This window comes from Camellia sinensis, chromosome 15 (assembly GCF_055761805.1).
Source record: "Camellia sinensis isolate YWXY chromosome 15, ASM5576180v1, whole genome shotgun sequence".
Lineage (NCBI taxonomy): Eukaryota > Viridiplantae > Streptophyta > Magnoliopsida > Ericales > Theaceae > Camellia > Camellia sinensis.
Genome location: NC_138975.1, coordinates 84,175,300 through 84,194,518, shown reverse-complemented (window position 1 = coordinate 84,194,518; position 19,219 = coordinate 84,175,300). Strand labels below are relative to the sequence as shown.

At 37.1% G+C, this 19,219-nt stretch overlaps 1 protein-coding gene across 2 annotated transcripts; it reads right to left on the bottom strand.

Annotated features, from left to right (window-relative positions):
* Positions 1-725: 725 nt before the first annotated feature.
* LOC114258662 (Tetratricopeptide repeat (TPR)-like superfamily protein) lies at positions 726-6,428 on the bottom strand. Of its 2 annotated transcripts, XR_003628023.2 has the most exons (2): positions 4,328-6,428; positions 726-977 (listed from the first exon to the last, which is right to left on the bottom strand). XR_003628023.2 is itself a non-coding variant. In XM_028198648.2 (1 exon), exon 1 carries the CDS (start codon positions 6,126-6,128, stop codon positions 4,464-4,466), a length of 1,665 nt encoding a protein of 554 aa, XP_028054449.2. In that variant the 5' UTR covers positions 6,129-6,428; the 3' UTR covers positions 4,201-4,463. The 2 variants fall into 2 exon arrangements, 1 of the variants encoding a protein (XP_028054449.2); XM_028198648.2 differs by lacking the exon at positions 726-977 and having other exon boundaries at positions 4,201-6,428.
* Positions 6,429-19,219: the final 12,791 nt, after the last annotated feature.

Sequence of the window (19,219 nt, the reverse complement as noted above, 5' to 3'; positions counted from 1 at the left end):
TAATATCCATGGAGACAAACCATTTCCAAGTGAGAGGATAATAACACTTATAACCCCTTTGGGTTGCAGAATAACCCAGAAAAATACATCTAAGAGACCTAGGATCCAATTTATCATGAGTGGGTGAATGATTATGGACAAAGCAAACACATCCAAAGGTCTTAGGAGAAATAGAGAACCCGAAAAAGGTAGAGCCGAACCAAACTTGAAGAGGAGTCTGTTTGTGAAGGACTTGGGTAGCAAGACGATTAATCAAATAAGCGGCAATGAAAACCGCTTCCCCCCAATAAGATTGAGGAACCCGCATCTCAAAGCATAGACAACGGGCCATATCAAGGAAATGGCAATTTTTTTTGTTTGTAACACCATTTTGTTGAAGGGTATTACTGACTGAAGTTTGGTGAATAATGCCATGAGTGAAGAAATGATTGGCAAGACCATAGTCGATATATTCCCCCCCCCCCCCCAAAAAAAAAATTTATCAAAACGTAGAATTTAGACAACCGCCCCAAACTGAGTACAAACCATTTTATGGAAGTTTTAAAACACCGAAAACACCTCACTCTTATATTCATCAGATATACGCAAGTGGCCTTGGAACAGTCATCAATGAAAGTAACAAATCATTTTTAACCTTTTAAAGACACAAAACGAGATGGACCCTATACATCAGAATGAATCAAAGAAAATGGAACTGAACTTTTATTAATAGACGGAGCAAAAAAGGCTCGGTGTTGTTTTCCAAGTTGACACGACTCACATTGAAAATCAGACACATTATTTTTTGCAAAAACAAAAGGAAATAAATGCTTAAGTAATAAAAATGAAGGATGTCCTAAGCGACGATGCCACATCCAAATGTCTTCCTTGGTGGATGATAACTGGATAGATAAATGAGCTAGCTTGTCTGTCTGATCCAAAATGTAGAGACCATGTTCCTCTCTACCACTGTCAATCATCTTCCTGATGATAAGGTCCTGATACAAATAATGATCAGAAAAAAAAACATCACACTACAATATAAATTACGAGTAATACGACTCAAAGATAAAAGATTAACACTAAAATTAGAAACATGGAGTATAGAGGACAAAGGAAGGGAAGAGGTGGCATGAATTAAACATTTCCCTAACATAGACGAAATATTTCCATCAGCAATACGCACTTTTTCCTGACCTGAGGAAGGGTTATACTCTGAGAATAAATTAGAGGAGCCAGACATATGGTCGGAAACACCAAAATCAATAATCCATGGTACAGTCGTATGAGATAGCAATGCACATGGGGAATAAGCCAAGTTACCTGAATTAGCAAAGGAAGAAAAGGGTGCACCTGTAGTAGATGTGGAGGCTCGACGGTGTAGCAAGTGGTGAAAAGCAATCTCAAAATCTAAGGCAGATAATCCCAAAACATCAGCAACAGGGGAGACAACTAGAGATGAAGATGGTGTGGTTCAACAGTGTCTGAAAGATGTGTCTGAGCATTGGCCCCTTGGCCTCTAGACTAACCAGACCTACCCCCTCAAGTACCAGGACGATCTCCTCGACCACCAAAGGGAGTCCCATGCAGCTTCCAACAAGTCTCTCATGTGTGTCAAGGTCTACGGTAGTAGTCACAGAAAAGATTATCCTTCTCAAAAAAAGGGCGAGAACCACGAGTATCACAAGGGGGTGCAAAAACCAAGGCCGAGCGATCAGTAGTAGCCGAAGGAAGTATCGTAAAGTGGTGACTCTTCTCATTCTGCACAAAAGCAAAAACTTCCTAGAAAGAATGAAGCACATCGGTGCCAAGTACTCTGCTCCGAACCGGATCATACTCCACATTTAAGCCTTCTAAGAACTTGAAGACCCACTCTTGCGCCATAAAGTTTCTGTAATCAGCAGAATCAATGGGACAGACAGACTTATCATCCTGAAGATGATCAAGCCACTTCCACCCATTGCTAAGGAAGGTAAAATACTTGAGGAAAGTCATCTCACCTTGTACCGACCTTTCAATGGAGCAACATAACTCGAAAGCCTGTGAGAAGTTCCCCTTCCTGGAGTAAATAGTAGCTACAACCTCCCAAATATCTTGGGCAGTGTCCATAGACAAGCAGCCCTCTCCAATCTCAGGTATCATAGAATGTATCAACCAATCCATGATTAGGGAATTGGTGATCTCTCACTGGTCATAACTAGGATCTGTGGTACTGGATGCCTGTATCTTTCCATCAACATATCCCATCTTCCCTCTGCTCTTCAAAAAAATAGTCAGACTTTGCGACCAAGCTAGATAATTTTGACCATTGAATAGAGAGGTGGTGATCTTAAGGTCAGGGTTGAGGTTATCAATCATAGTAGGAGGTATAATGGAACTCTCGCTCTTAGGTGGCTGAGAAGTGGTGGACTCATTAAGGGAATCTACCATGGATACTCTACTATTTAACTCTCAAACACAATGCCAATCACAAACCCGAAAGATAATAGTGGAAGGAAAGACACAACTACCACGATGAAAGCATAAAGAATTAAGAACTCATGTATTTTTTTTTTCCACTGCATTTTTTTCTTTTTTTTGTTTTCCTATTTTTTTTCTTTATTTTTTTTTTTTTTTGTATTTTAGGTTGAAAACATTACAGGAGAGAGACAGAGACTTTCCAACAGGAGCCCTGAATGCAAGAGAGCCACCCAACACAGGCCTAGAGGGCCAAAAGGGCTGCCGACTCACCCTAATAGGGTGTCGGGTAGCCCAGAGGACTGCCGAGGCCTAGGCAAGGGATTTTGGGAGGCCTGGTCTGGGCTGGGTTGACTGTCGGTGTGAGAGGGTGAAGAAGAGAGGTTGTCGAAGAAACGAAGAGAGGCTTTAGTGTGTCAGAAGAATGTGGTTGGGTAGCTAGGGTCTGAGTGGCTTTGATACCATGAAGATTTTAGAGAAGAGAAAGAGTTAGAGAATGAGTAAAAGCTCATCCCCTTTTTATATTAAGAATAAAGCATAATTACAGGAGTGTCACAAGGCATGAATTATGGGCCAACTCATTACAACCCATTACATCAAATCAGAATAACATATGTGAATATAATTTCCTATTCTAATAATAAAATTTCCTATTCTAACATTTATAGCTCGTGAAGCATCCCAAAAATATTGTTATATGAGTAACCTGGTGTTTACATGGTACGAGTTTGGGTACCGAGTACGCAAAATACTTTGGGCACATCATGGGTATGTATCAGGTACAACATGGGTGCGTTTCGAGTACGACGGGTATGTTTTAGGTACTTCTGTGGGTACATTAGGGCATAAATATAATTTTGTTTAAATATAGGGGGTATTCCTATTTTTAAAAGCTTAAAAAATATAAAGGTATTTATAAAATTATCAAAAATATAAATAAATAAATGTACTTAAAGAGTTCTTTAATTCTTTTTTAGACCATAATGAAAATACTTCATTATTTTTTTATATACCATGTACTACTACAAATTATAAAAATATATTTTTTTTATGAACATATCGTAACCAACTGAACCTATATCCTACTTTTTTTTAGGTTTTTTCATATTGGTATATTTGTAATACATATCCGTACTTGCACTCGTGCTTCCTAATTTATAATACACTTGATTGCTTTCAATTTCCATGATAATACATAGACAAAGTAAGCGAATCATTCTTTCTCATTGGAAAGATGCAAATTATACACACAAAATTGGGATGAATTGAGCTGAAATTTGCTTAAACTTTAGGAGATATCATAAGTTAGGAAGCACCAACTTGTTCACTTGGAAAGAAATCATTATAGAGGGAAAAGCTTGTTCTTTGGGGGTGGGGGGAACCTCTGATTCAAGGGGAAAATTTAATTTATGCTCAACAGCTCATTAAAGATTATAAAAACAATAATATAGACCATGAGGATTGCATCTTATGATGATTACGTCCAAGAGGTTTATCAAAAAACGAATAATAGGCTTTGGGACCACTTTGTCCATTAAAACTGTGTTACTTCGCAACACTCACTTCACATTGAGTAATACTTGCTGTAGATTTTTATTTTTTTTTCATACACATCTTGTTGTCTTTGTTGTTTGCAACTGTTACATAAATGTTCTATCTACTTTGCGATTAGAATGACGCAATTATTCAGTTTCTTAATATGTTATTTAAGTCACATGATGTTACAAAGAAACCACATTGATCCAATCTTTCACCAAACCAAAGTTTGTTCTAAGATATATTGCATCTCATTACTAGAATTGTGCATGTAAAACCACTTGAGCAATATCAAAAAAATATCACATACATGGTTGGCCAAATCATAATGACCAAGTATCTTTACATGCTTTACCTCTTGATGAAGCTTGCAGCAGCAAAAACAATGTATGTGTGAGAACGTTAGCAAGGCAATTAAATTCGTTTTGTAGATTCATCTGTAATTCTTCAACTCCTCATGGTCATCAACAAGCATCTACTTAACTGCTCATTTATAGACCGCTATTGCCTCCAATCCAGCTGACTCCAGGCATCTTCCCCATACCTCCTTTCATAGCCTCTCTCAACTTCCTTGCATCATCCCACCTACCATCACTGGCATATATGTTAGAAAGCATAACTTTGTACGTACATTTCATTGGTTTATGCTCAAAGAGCTGTTGAGCTACTTTTTCTGCCAACTCAAAATTTCCAAGAGCATCACAGCATGATAGTAGTGCTCCCCAAATGCCCGAATCCACTGGTTCTGGCAAAGACTGGATAAGTTCATAAGCCTTTTCCAACTCTCCAGCCATCCCAAGAAGCTTTACCATGTGGACATAATGCTCTGTTTTAGCTTCCATGCCAAATTCATCGGTCATTTTTCTGAAATATTCTTGACCATCTCTGACAAGACCAGCATGGCAACAAGCACAAAGGAGAGCAGAAAAAGTAGATTCATCTGGTTCACATCCTTTTTCTAGCATCTCCTTGAAAATTACGAAGGCATCGGAAGCAAGTCCATGTAAACCAAGAGCGGAAATTAATGAATTATAAGAAATGGTATTCCTTTCCAGCGTTCTTTCAAAAACCTGAATCCCCAAACGCAAGAAGCCACATTTTGAATACATGTCAATGAGAGCAGAAGATACAATGACTTCTGACTCAAATCCATGCCGAAGAACGTAACTGTGTATTTCACTGCCAGGCCCCACAATTGCTAATTGAGCAATAGCTGCTAGTAAACTAGCGATCAATATTGGATCTGCCTTTGTACCTTCCATATTCATTTTCTTGAAAAAAATCAAGGCCTTTTCCAAGTCTCCAAACTGAGAAAACCCAGTAATTAGAGCAGACCAAGTTACCAGGTCAGGCTCTAATAAACTATCAAAAACTTTAAGCGCCGAATTCAAACACTTGCATCTTGAGTACATGCTCACAAGTACACTGACAATATGAGCATTAGAATCAAAACCATTTTTTAAACAAAAACCATGAATCCCTTGACCAATTTCCAGCAAGCTGGGATCCGCTAAACTCGAGATCAACCCAACCAGAGTGTAGCCATCTGGCTGTTTCCCCATGATTTGCATCCTACTGAACAATAGTAGCCCCTTATCCCAATACCCACAACACCCATAACCAAAAATCATTGAGTTCCACAAAACTAAATCTGGCTCAAGTATCCCGTTGAAGATTATGCTTGCTTCACAAACAGGGCCTAGTTTCGAATAAGCCGTTACAAGTGAACTACTAACAATGGAGTCCCATCCTAAACCTGAAACCACCACTCCTCCGTGTACTAGTCTCAGTCTTTGTAAATCAAAATTTTCAGAACATGCACGTAAAATGCAAGCGAATGTGAAGTTATCGGGCTTTGTTTCTGAGCTAAGCATGTGCTTGAAAAGGTGAAAAGCGTCAATAAACTTATGGGATTGGGCATAAGCTCTGATTATGGAATTCCAGAGGTAGACACTTCGGTGGGGCGTTTCGTCAAACAAGTTACGGGCGGAGATAAGGTCGTCATTGATGGCATAGAATCTGATGATTCTAGTGGCATAGAATGGGTCATTTGAGAGATGGGTTTTGATGATCAAAGCATGCAAGTGTTTGGTTGTAGATAGAGTTTGATGAAGCTTGGAGAGTTCGAAGAGAAGTGAACGGAATTGAATGAACATATGTATCAGATAACCAACTACCTAACTTACCGTGTATGGTATTTGCTACTGAATATGCTAAAGACGGAAACTTCAACAGAGAATGGAGAAATAAAGATGTGAAAAGAAGAATGCGAGCCTGTTATTTTGGAGGAATAAGAGAATATAGATTATATGTATATATAAAAAAAAGATTTTGAAATGGCCATTTAGTCATTTCATCAAACAGTATATGCACATGCAACTCTCTATATATAAGAGAATTTTTTTTTAGATAGGAGGGAGAGAGAGAGCACGTAATATGCATAGCTCTACTTTCCACATTATTTCCAGAGCCAAAAAAACCGAATACATACCTTGGGAGCGTGGTAAGAAAATTTTGAAATAAAATAGATTGAAATAAAAAATAAGATAAAATAGCATATTAAATTTATAATTATTTTACTTTACTCTCACAAATACTATATTTAATTATACAAAAATTCAATCATTTTCACAAATATAAAAATTTTAACCTATTAAAATAGTCAAAAATTAAAATAATCTACTAAAATAACAACTTCCTAAATATCCTTTTTTTTTTTTTTTGGAGAAACACTATGTATATATATATATATATATATCCTATTAAAGGAGAAAATAACATAAATTTATATTTTTTAAATCATAATTAAAAATAATATTATAACTAAACATAATATAAAGTATAATTAAAAAAATTAATTATAATTAAATAAGAAAATAATATAATTAGAAATACATATGGTGTATCCCTTTCAAGGGTGTATATATTAGAATTTCCCTTGTTTTTCGCTTGATCATTGGGGTGTTTGGTAGAGATTATACAAGTAACTTATAACTTAATTTAATTTAGAAACTTGTGCTAGATTATTTAGTACAACTTTTTCTTATAGTTTATTAGACAGAACTAACTTAAATAAATTATAAAAAAAAATTAAATTTTCGAAAGTTAAAGGAAGAGTTCTTTTAACTTTTACTCTTCGATTTATCAGTTTTGAATTTAAAATAATTTCCACTAAAGTTGTCATGGGAAAAAATGTTATAAAAGTAAAATTTTATCTAGTTTTTAGTTTAAAATTTGACTTGTTATATAGTGATAAAATTTTGATATTTAAGAGACCTTCTGTGTTATGATCCGAGCTCGCCCCTAGAGGTTTGAATCATAACTGGTCAGTAATGATGAGATTACCTACAGTCTTAGAAATAAATCAAATCATATTTAATTATATGGGGTCAGAAGCAAAAGCAGAAATATAAAATTTGTCCAATGAACTTATGCATAAATGGCATGAACAAAAAACTTCATATATATATATAGGAAAATGTTTGGTAGCTCAAATTTTTGTGGCTCAAATGGCTCAAATTTGTCAAAACAACGTCGTTTTACACTCAAAATCTGTCAAAACGACGTCGTTTTGACAGATTTGAGCCATTTGAGCCACAAAAATTTGAGCTACCTAGCATTGTCGTATATATATATATATATATATATATATATATATATATAACTCACATCTATAGATACATGAAAAGATATCATATGTCCAAGACCATTCAAATATCATAGTTATACAAGACCCAGAACTTGTTGTACCAATAGTGTAATTAAATACAAATAGATTCATAAACAATTCAGATAGCAGAACATGAAACATGCTAAACATACCAATTGAACAGAATTACATAATAAACTAAAATGACAAAAAGAAAGCAAATCGAAGCCTGCACTAAACAGTTTTCTTAAAACAAATTCGTCGTCTCACCGGTTAGGTGCTGGAGGTTTGTTTGACTTCTGTCTTCCAAAATACGACGGTTGAACCAGCTATAGCAAAGCACCTATTGCATAGCTTCGGCGAACATAACAAAAGCAGCACACTCTCACTAAGAAGAATAAAAAGCTGGAGGAAAACTTTTTGGTTTCCAAAGAAAGCAAATTTTCTAGTGGCAAGAATGAAAGAGAAGGATCTCATTTTATACACATGGAGGGGGAGAGGAAAAGGCTCCAGCCATCGAGGCCCATCACAAATGCAAAAATCAATTATGTATTAACTGGCAAAACTGATGGATTATAAAATCCATCATAAATAGAGGAGTTACCAACTATTATATACATATGTAATGTGTATAATTCTGCAGCCCACATCTCTGGCTTGGCTTAAAAAGATTAAGATGGGTGGGCTAAGCCGAACCCGCACACTCAATCTAGTCCAGCAAGCCTTAAGCCCCAAAACCAAGCCCAAACCAAAAATCCAAGATCCACAACCCATAGATCACGGACTCAGACCCGGCCCGGTCCGAGCAGGCAGGCGATGTGTGGCAATTTTTTCATAACCAACTTGGACTAAAGTCTTAGCCCAGGTCCATCTTTGAAGCATCCATAACTCCATTTTTTTCGAAAATTTGGAAGCCCCAAGGGGCTTACACCCTTTGGCAAAAGATGAGATTTAAATACCCATGCTCTCCTCTACAATCAATGTGGGACAGAAGGTTTTACACTTTTCCCAACACCTCTTTCATGAGGCCAACTTAATGAGTTAATTTCTCGTTCAAATCTTAATGGTTTTTTGTCATTCTTTTTGTAGTGTAAATATTTCACTACAAAGATTCTAAACCCACTTTAATCCACCTCAATAAAGGATTAAAACCTACTTTAATTTCGCATTTAAGTCACTGAAAATCCATTATTTTCCAACAATCCCCCACATGAATAAAAATTAACAGAATAACAACAAACGGACAACGCTTAACAACAAAGACTCAGAGAGAGAGAGAGAGTGTAACGAAATAAGTCCTGCATCGGAAAAGGTTGCTTTTGGCTTTGAACTCTTCCTAGTAAAGTCTATCAGATTTACTAGTTATCTAGTGAACACGAAATCTTGAACTCTGCTGCCATTTATGTAAACCAAGATAACAGACCTCACACAAGAATTACTCCAACCATCGTTATGTTCTCACTGTTGTGTCCGGTTTGGCCCTAGAACACTAGCTTAGTTTAGTGAGTGGTTTAAAGAATTCATCCCTGTCAATTCTTATAGAAACGGCCCCACTTCACACTCACATAGGTGACTCTACTTGAGTATCTTGCTATACTCAGCTCAACACACTAGAGTCATTAAACGCTCACCTTAACCTCTATACTTGCAGGTATCACTGATAAAAGGGAATGGCTAGAGGTTTTACCTCTTCAGTGACATATCACCGTTACACGCAATCAGGTTGTCCCGTTGAACCTTAATCTCAGGATCTCCAATCAATTAGGTTGGGTTTCCATTCTGATAACACCTTATACTAAAGGCTTTAAACCCATTCCTTCTGATGACTTCTCTAATAACACTCGATCTAACCCTTTGGTTAGCGGATCTACAATGTTGTCCTTGGACTTTACATAGACTAAAGTTGCAACTCCATTCGAGAGTAGTTGTCATATGAAATTATGTCTACGACGAATGTGTCTAGACTTTCCATTATACATAGTACTCTATGCCCATCTAATAGTCGATTGGCTGTCACAATGAATACATATGGCCGGCACATGTTTTAACCAACATTGAATATCTTCAACGAAATAGCAAAGTCATTTTACCTCTTCTGTTGCTTTATCTAACGCTGTAAACTCCGATTCCATCGTTGATCGTGAGATATACGTCTTCTTGGAAGATTTCCAAGACACGACTGCCCCTTCAAAGGTGAACACATAACCACTAGTAGATTTTGAATCCCTAACATCAAATATCCAATTCGCATTGCTATAGCCTTCTATTAATGTTGGATATCTATTGTAATACAGCCCATAATCTCGGGTGAAACGGAGATACCTTAACACCCGAATGATACCCTTCTAGTGAGTGGCATCAGGATTGCTCGTTTAACTACTAGGCCTGCTAACAGAGTAGACTAACTCATAAAATACATCAAACTCCCAATGACTCGAGAATATTCTAGCTGAGAGACACTCTCACCATTATTCTTGGTCAAGTGTAGACTCAAGTCTACCGATGTCCTAGACACACTTGTATCTGATTTACCAAAATTTTCAAGTATTTTCTCAACATAGTGAGATTGAGAAAGTACAATACCATCAAATGTTCTGGTAATCTTAACACCCAGAATTACATCTGCAAGGTTCATATCTTTCATGCAAAACTTAGAGTTTAACAATCCTTGGTAGTTTTAATCTTCTCATCATTACTACCAACGATGGGTATGTCATCAACGTATAGACACAAAATGACATAACCTCTGTCAGTGTCTTTGGCATATATACATTTGTCACATCATTGATTTTGAACCCATTTGACAACGTAGCGTTGCCAAACTTCTCATGCCATTGCTTGGGAGCTTGCTTCAAACTATACAATGATTTGACAATTACAAACTTTTTTATTTTATCCTGAAACTAAAAACCCCTCGAGTTGCTCTATGTAGATTTCTTCGTTTAAATCTCCATTTAAGAAAGTTGTCTTTACATCCATCTAATGTATCTCCAAACCACGTAAAGTTGTTATCGCAATCACCAAGCGAATGGATGTAATCCTTGTCACAGGTGAATACGTATCAAAGTAATCCAGGCCTTCTCGTTGCCTGTATCCTTTGATAACTAGTCTAGCTTTATACTTATCAATTGATCTATCTGCTTTCATCTTTCTTCTAAAAATCCATTTACTCCCCAAGGGGGTAGATCAACCAACTTCCAAGTATGGTTCTATAAGATGGAGTCAATCTCACTCTTAATTGCTTCTTTCCACAAAGGACTTTCAAGTGAAGTCACAACTTCATGGAAAGTTCGAGGTTCTTCCTCTAATATATAAGTTAAGAAGTCCAAACCAAAGGACTTTGCAGTCCTAGCCCTTTTACTCCTTCTTGGCTCGTCTACGTCCTCAACTTGATCATCTACTTGATCATCTATGTGATCATTGTCACCTTCAACCTGTTTCATGGAACTCGAAATCCCTTCTTGGAGACGACAAGGAAATTTATCTTCAAAGAAAGATGCATTTCTCGATTCCATGATCATATTCTTGTATATATCTGGACTAGCAGACCTATACATAAGAAATCGATATGCACTGTTATTATGTACATAGCCAATGAATAGACAATCCACTGACTTCGGGCTTATCCGAACCGTCTTGGGTGTAGGCACCGCCACTTTCGCAAGACACCCCTGCATTCGTAGGTATTTATATGAAGGCTTGTGGCCTTTCTACAACTCATATGGAGTCTTGTTTACATTCTTCCAACGTATTCTATTAAGAATGTAATTCATGAAGAGAATCGCTTCCCCCTACAAATACTGTGGCAACTCGGAACTTATAACATCCTATTTTTTAGCTCAGCAACACCATTTGACCGAGGGGAATAAGGCGGTGTGGTTTGGTGAATAATCCCAAATTGAGCACAAAACTCAACAAATGGGGATTCATACTCACCACCACGATCACTTCTTAAAGCCTTAGTCTTACGGCTTAGTTGATTCTCAACTTCATTCTTGAAAAGAATCAATTTATCAATTACCTCATCTTTACTTTTAAGCAAATACACATAACAATATTTAGTGCAATCATCAACAATAGTGATGAAATACTTGTTGCCACCATGTGATTGTACAACTTTCAAGTCACACACATCACTATGCACTAAATCTAAAGGCTCGATACTTCTTTCAACAGAATGAAACGAAGTCCTTATCAATTTTGTTTCTACACAAGTTTCACACTTGTGATTTGGATTAATCTTGAAAGATCGTATCTGAACTAATTTGATTAATCTACGTAAAGAGTCCAAATTTATATGACCCAGTCTACCATGCCATAAATTAGGGGACTCAAGCATAAAAGTAGAAGAAAAAGCTTTCTCATTAATTTTAGGGACAAGAGTCATTACATTGAGCTTAAGCATACCGCCCGACATATACCCTTTCCCCACATAGGCCTCGTTCTTGGTCAACACGACCTTATCATCCTTAAACACAATGCAAAATCCATGCTTACTTACGAGCGACCCTGAGACAAGGTTCTTACGAATGTCCGGCACAAATAGGACATCGTTCAAAGTCAACACTTTCCCTAAAGTCATCTTCAGGACCATCTTACCTTTACCCTCAACAGTTGAGGTCTCAAAATTCCCCATGAATAACTTTTCACCGTTTGAAACTGATTCGAAAGTTGTGAACATCTTCTTCTCAGCACATATGTGGCGAGTGGCCACAGTGTCCACTCACAATTCCTTTGGGTTAGACCCCACCATGTTCACTTTCGAGACGATAGCTGACAGATGTATGTCGCCCATATCTTGTGATAGATCTTCCACTTCAGCCATATAGGCACGACTCTTGTTCTATGGAGGGTATTTCTTGTATGGCTTCTTCTTCTTCTGGTAATCAATTACCCGATGCCCATCGCTTCCACAGTTGAAGCACTTTCCATTGAACCTAAAAGTAGGTTCCTTCAGCTTGTAGACCGGCCTCTTGGAGACTCCGCATCTAGCCCCTAACTTTGAGCTTTTGTCTGTCGGTGGCTTTGTCTTCACCCTTGAGGACTCGCCATACTAAACCACATTTGCTTTCACAGTGGATATACTCCCTCATTTATTCATGTTGTCTTCCTTAATATGGTGCTTGACAACGAGCTTTTTGACTGTAATTTCCTTTCGCTTGTGCTTCAAGTTGTTCTTGAAGTCTTTCCATCCATTAAGCAACTTCTCAATCAGAGCAGCGGCCTGGAATGATTCACTCAGAAACATTCTCTCTGCATGAATCTCGTGTAGAATTTACTTGGAACTCTTAGACTTGACTAATGATGGTTTTTGAGTCCCCCATTTTGAAGTCTAGAAACTGGCCAACGACAAATTTCTTTGCCCCAGCATCCTCGATCTTGTACTTTTTGTCCAAAGCATCCCACAACTCCTTTGCCGACTTCTTGGCATAAAACACGTTGAAAAGTGGATCTGCCAAGCTATTCAAAACATAGTTCTGACAAAGGAAGTCTAACTGCTTCGAAGCATCTAAAGCCATGAGTTTCTGCTTGTCTTGCTCATTCTCTTCCACAGTTGGTGGATTTTTACTCAAAAACCTCGCAAGGCTTAGAGTAGTCAGGTAGAATAGCATCTTCTGCTACCATCTCTTGAAATTCACTCTCGTGAACTTTTTTGGGTGCTCATGATGGTTGAACGAACCTTCCGAAATAGTAGGAGCAGCAATAAGGTTGACTATAGAGGTTACAACAACCGAGGTTGACCACAGAAGTCATAGCAGCAGGGGTTGGCAAACCAGTTGCCCCGGGATTCTGATCCCCACCAACATTAACTGCAGCAGCAACAGCACCATCGAAAACAGTTGTCATTTCTAAAAAATACAACAAAATTTCAATATTTCGTGTTTCTAGAAATCAAACTTAACACCAAAAAATCTTATAATTGCAAATTTAATTCAAAACTGTCTCACCAATTAACCTAGAATCAAACATGGTCAGCAATGTTTTCAAGAAGATTAGAGGGGTCACATCGGTCCCACTTAAGATCCAGTTAACCATAGAAAAAACTTTCAAGAGGGTCCATGGGAAACAATTTTTAGAATTAAGTTTTCCAATGGATGAATTAGGTTAAAACAAACCAAGTTCCAAACTTACAAGCAATTTAAAAATTACTAACCAAATTACAAGCAATATAAAAAATTGCTACAATAATTACAGGCAAATAAAACTTGCTTCCACATATTGGTAAAAAACCATAACTAAAGTCCAAGCAAAAAATTGCTTCAATTATATATGAAAGAAAATACCCAATCCATAAGGATTGTATTTAGTCAAAGATTCCCTTTCCATGCTTAGGTTTCCTGTTCAACAAAAGGGTTAGTAGTCCAATTGTTTTTCCATCTGGATTTGTATTGTTTTGCTCCATTCTCTTTTGCTTAGGTATTCTTGTAAAGCAAGTTAGCAAAAAAACCATAACAATAATACAAAACACATAATAGGGGGAAAAAATCGTAAAAGCAATAAATCAATTTAAACCTTCAAGAAACCTAGTTAATAACACAATTAACTAATCAATTAAAATGCTAGATGAGTTACAAAAATAAACCTATTACTCTAGGAATTAAATTAAAAGTTAATAGTCAAGAGTTATATATATATATATATATATATAATTATTACAAAATAAACATATAAATAAATATAGACAAGTTACAAAAATAAAATTTGTAACTCCACAATTACAATTTTTAATTAGCAATAGTTCCTTATGAACTTATTACACATTAAACATGTACATAAGTATAGACAATTAACATGGAAAAAAATAATTCTAGAAATTATAAAACAATTAGCATGCAAATTACACTAAAAACTAGAAAGCAATTTAGCATGCAAATTACACTAAAAATCTAGAAACTTTAAAACATGTGAATTATCCTAAAAATTTAAGATCTAAGAAACATATGAATTTACTAGAAAATTAGAAACAAAAATAACGCACATGTACATCATACTAATTAGCATGTCTATTTTAACTAAATATTTAGACACTCATCAACATGCAAATTATATTATAAAATTATAAATTAAAAGGACATTCAAAGCATGGTAGGAAATTATGAACCATGTTCATAGAATAAAATTATACTAAAACAAACAATATACAAATTTTACTAGAGATCTAGAAATAAAGGTATGTAAACAAGTAGAACATAACATTGTAAATATTGATTTACAATCATGTATCTTCAGAAAAACAGTGGACTATTTCCCAGACACTAATCATAACACCAGAGGTATGAATCAATATTTGATAAGAGACAACTAGTAAGCAAACTCAGTGAAACAGTGCTATTATGCATATATATATATATTATTATTCTTTAAGAATCACTAAGTCAACAACATATTTCCAAGGACAATTTAGAACACATGAACAGTAGGATACTAGAAGTAATTTCGGTAATTGCTGACAAAAGCAAAACAGTGTATCATTTTTGAAATACTTATTGGAATTCCTACAAGTGGTCTCCAATGAAACCAAAAAACAAAAACAAAATAAATCTATTATAATACATATGAATCTATTGAACCAATTTCATGGGAAATATAGAATTTGTTTTAAGTTTGTTGTACCAATAGTATAATTAAATACAAATAGATTCATAAACGATTCAGAGAGCAAAACATGAAACATGCTAAACATACTAGTTGAACAGAATTACATAATAAACTAAAATGACAAAAAGAAAGCAAACCGAAGCCTGCACTAGACAGTTTCTTTAAAACAGATTCGTCGCCTCACTGGTTGGGTACTGGAGGTTTGTTCGATGTTTGTCTTCCAGGATACGACGGTTGAACTAGCTACAGCAAAACACCTATTGCGTAGCTTCGACGAACATACCAAAAGCAGTACTCTCTCACTCGGAAGAATAAAAAGCTGGAGAAAAATTTTTTGGTTTGCAAAGAGAGCAAATTTTCTAGTAGTAAGAATGAAGGAGAAAGGTCTCTTTTTATACACACGGAGGGAGAGAGGAAGAGGCTCTAACAATCAAGGCCCATCACAAATGCAGAAATCAATTTTGTATTAACCTGCAAAACTGATGGATTAAAATCCATCAAGAATAGAGTAGTTACCAACTTTTCTAATATGTGTAATGTGTATAATTTTGCATCCCACATCTTTGTCTTGGTCCAAAAAGATTAAGATGGATAGGCCAAGCCCAACCCCCACACTCAATCCAGTTCAGCAAACCTTAAGCCCAAGATCCAAGATCCAAGACTCACAAACTACGGATCACTGATCCGGCCCTAGCCTCGGCCCGGTCTGGGCAAGCAGGTGGCGTGCGCGCGTGTGGCAATTTTTCCATAACCAACTTGGACAATAGTCTTGACCCAAGTCCATCCTTGAAGCATTCATAACTCCCTTCCTTCGGAAAATTTGGATGCCTTAAAGGGCTCACACCCATAGGCAAAAAATAGGATTTAAATACCTATCAATGTTATCCTCTATAATCCATGTGGGATAGAATGTTTCACACCTTTCCCAACACCTACTTGTTTCATGAGGCCAACTTAATGATTTAATTTCTCATTCAATTCTTAATGGTTTTTAGTCATTCTTTTTTATGGGGTAAAGATTTCACTACAAAGAATCTAAGCCTACTTTAATCCACTTCAATAGAGGATTAAAACCCACTTTAATTTCACATTAAAGTCGTTGAAAAAATATTATTTTCCAACAGAACTTCTATACAGACATGGTCAAACATAACCAACAAAAGTGCCACGACCTAAACCTGCCCCTATAGGTTAGGATCATAACCGGTCAGTAGTCATGAGATTACCTAGGGCCTCAGACAGAACTCAGTCATATTTACTATTAATAGGGGGCCAGATGTGGAAGTAGAATTAGAAATTTTGTCCAATAAGCTGTGCATATATGGCACTACAAAATCTTTGCACATTTTATTAATAACACACCTTACAGTCAATATGGATATAAATATATCCAAGATCATTCTAGAAACAGTCTTAGCATATACTAAATTATATACTTAGATACAGACTTAGTCCTACGGGACCACAAAAGTACATAAAAGAAAAACAATTATAAACAAAGCCTCGCATGGGAGGCGTCCATAACAGACTCCACGGTATCTGATATCCTTAACGGGTTCACTAGGGTTGAGGCTAGACATCTCGCTACTCACCTACATACATATAAATAAAGAGTAAGCTAACGCACAGTGAATAACACTGAAGTAAAGGGGTTAAGTGAATGAGCTCCTTTTTAACAGATAAGCATATTTAATCAATGAGCACATATGACCAGTACGCATTTTACATCAAAACGACCTTGGGTCCAACGTGCGACAGAACGACATTAAGTCCAAGAGATAGCAGAATATACAATACGAGTTCAATCATTACTCAACATAACGACCTTGGGCCCAACAATGTACAGTATTACCTTAGGTCCAACAGTTAATAGACTCACCGATCGGATTCACTCATCTCTTATTAGTACGTCCTTGGGTCCAAGCATTTACAGTATATAGTGGCCATACAGTATATAACAGCCATTCAATTTTGCAATTGCATATCAGTCATTTAGTCTTATCAGAGATTCAGTCACATCTATAGACACCCCATTTTTGACCGTCCTCAAGACTTGGACGTCACCGTTTGAACACTCGGTGATTATCCATGTTTGTGTTCGTTTGGAGTTCCCGGAGGCCTCGGCTCGCGCGCCTTGCCTCAGGATCTCCGAACCCGACCGTTTAGTGTCTGGTTTTGCACCAAACACTGACATCTTGCTTTTGAGAGGCAGGGTAGGGCTTGTAGACCATCCCCACCCACCACCGGCAGTGGCTAGAGGCCACCGGCTGGTTTTTGCTGCCATCGGCACTTTTTGTTGCCGGTCGGCACTCTTTGTTGCAGGTCGGCACTATTTAGTGCCGGTCGGCACTCTTTTTTGCCAAGATGGCATTTTTGGCCGGCCGACTACTGTGCATCTGCTTTTGCAGATATTTTAAGACAGCTGTCTTGCTTTTGCTCCCCTCCATACACGTGTATGGAGGGATCTCCCTCTTATGAAGCTTGTCTTGTAAGCTTTACAAGACAAAAGCTTCTATATAGAGAGGGACTCTCTCTTGTTGCAAGGGGTTAGACACTTGAGATATTTTGAGAGCTTAGACAGCCATTGTTAGGGTTTGAGTTCTAGGGTTAGGGTTAGATACACATCCTATCTCTCTTTCCCTCTCTTTTGTGCTCTAAGTGTTTTGTGTCTTACTATTGCACACAAACACCTAGTGTTTCACCTTTGTCTAGCTATTGAGGTTCTAAGGGACTGATTTTAGTACTTTGGTGTTGGATTCAAGCCAAGGAAGGCCATTGGAGCATCATTGTTGAAGAAGGCTTCAAGGGTAAGAATCTCACCCCTTTATTCCCCATTTTTGCACCTTATTTCTACCTGTCTTAAATTCATTTTTGAGCTTGGTGTATAATACAAAAAAGTTCTCTTTTTAGACCCTCTTGATTGTTTATTAAGGGTGTTTTGTGATTTGAGGGTGTTTGACCCCTCTTAGGCCTTGAAAGGCCTTATTTTGTGCTATTTTGTGCTAGTTTCGGGACTTTGGTGTTTGGGCCTCTTCACCACTGAAATCTTGAGGGATTTCAGTGGTGGAGATGGTACCTTGAAGTCTCTAAAGGGAGAGGGCCACCCCCTCTCCTTGTTGTCCTTGAAAAGGGCATGTTTTGGCCTCTTGAGAGAGCATCATGTTTGAGTGTGTGTTGAGCATGTATAGACTGTTTTTCATGCTTATTTTTCCATAATATAACATGATTTTAAATTGGTTTTGGTACTCCATGCATGCTTAGCATAGTTGCCATGTAATGCCTTGTGATTCCTTAACATGTCTTAGGTCGTGTGCCTTTGTTTCTAGCATGTTTTAGGCTTACATTTGTGAAGATTTTGTGCTTATCTTGACATGTTTTAGGTCTGTCCATAAGTGTTTGGGTTGATTTTGGCATGCATCATATAGCCTCTTTGCATTTTGGCTTGTTGGCCTTAAGTATGTGCATGTATAGCATGACATCTTTACATTGATTTGGTGATTTGGGGTCACCCTACATGTTATTTCAGTCCCATTTTCATGCTTGCGTGACTGCCTTGCATGCATCTTTAATGCCTCATAAGCTTGTGTAGCAATGCTCCATGTTTTGGTGTTTATGCATGCCTTTGTTTTTGAGTCATTTGGATGCCATCTAAGTGATCCTTAGGCCTTGTATTAATGTCCTAAAACTCTATTTTTGGTCGATGAGTTCATGCCATGTTTGGTCTTGCTAAGTGTAGTTCAATACTCCATTGGTTTGTTTTGAGCACTTAGGCCATTTGTTGCATGCTTGGCTTGATTTATTGCTTGGTTTGGCACCATGTTTTAGCATGATTTTAGAGCTCATGTTGCATACTAATTGTCCATGAAATCCCTTTGCGAGTGTGCTTGAATGTTGCTTGCTTAATGCTTGAGGTTTGGACCATAACATGTGTATGTGTGCATGTGTGTTTAGCCTCCATTTTTGGGCATTTTGGCCACTGTTTTAGGCCTATTTAGGACT

Bases quoted from the DNA above. Each gene is read 5' to 3' on its own strand.
- LOC114258662 (XM_028198648.2), bottom strand. From the start codon at position 6,128: ATGTTCATTCAATTCCGTTCACTTCTCTTCGAACTCTCCAAGCTTCAT.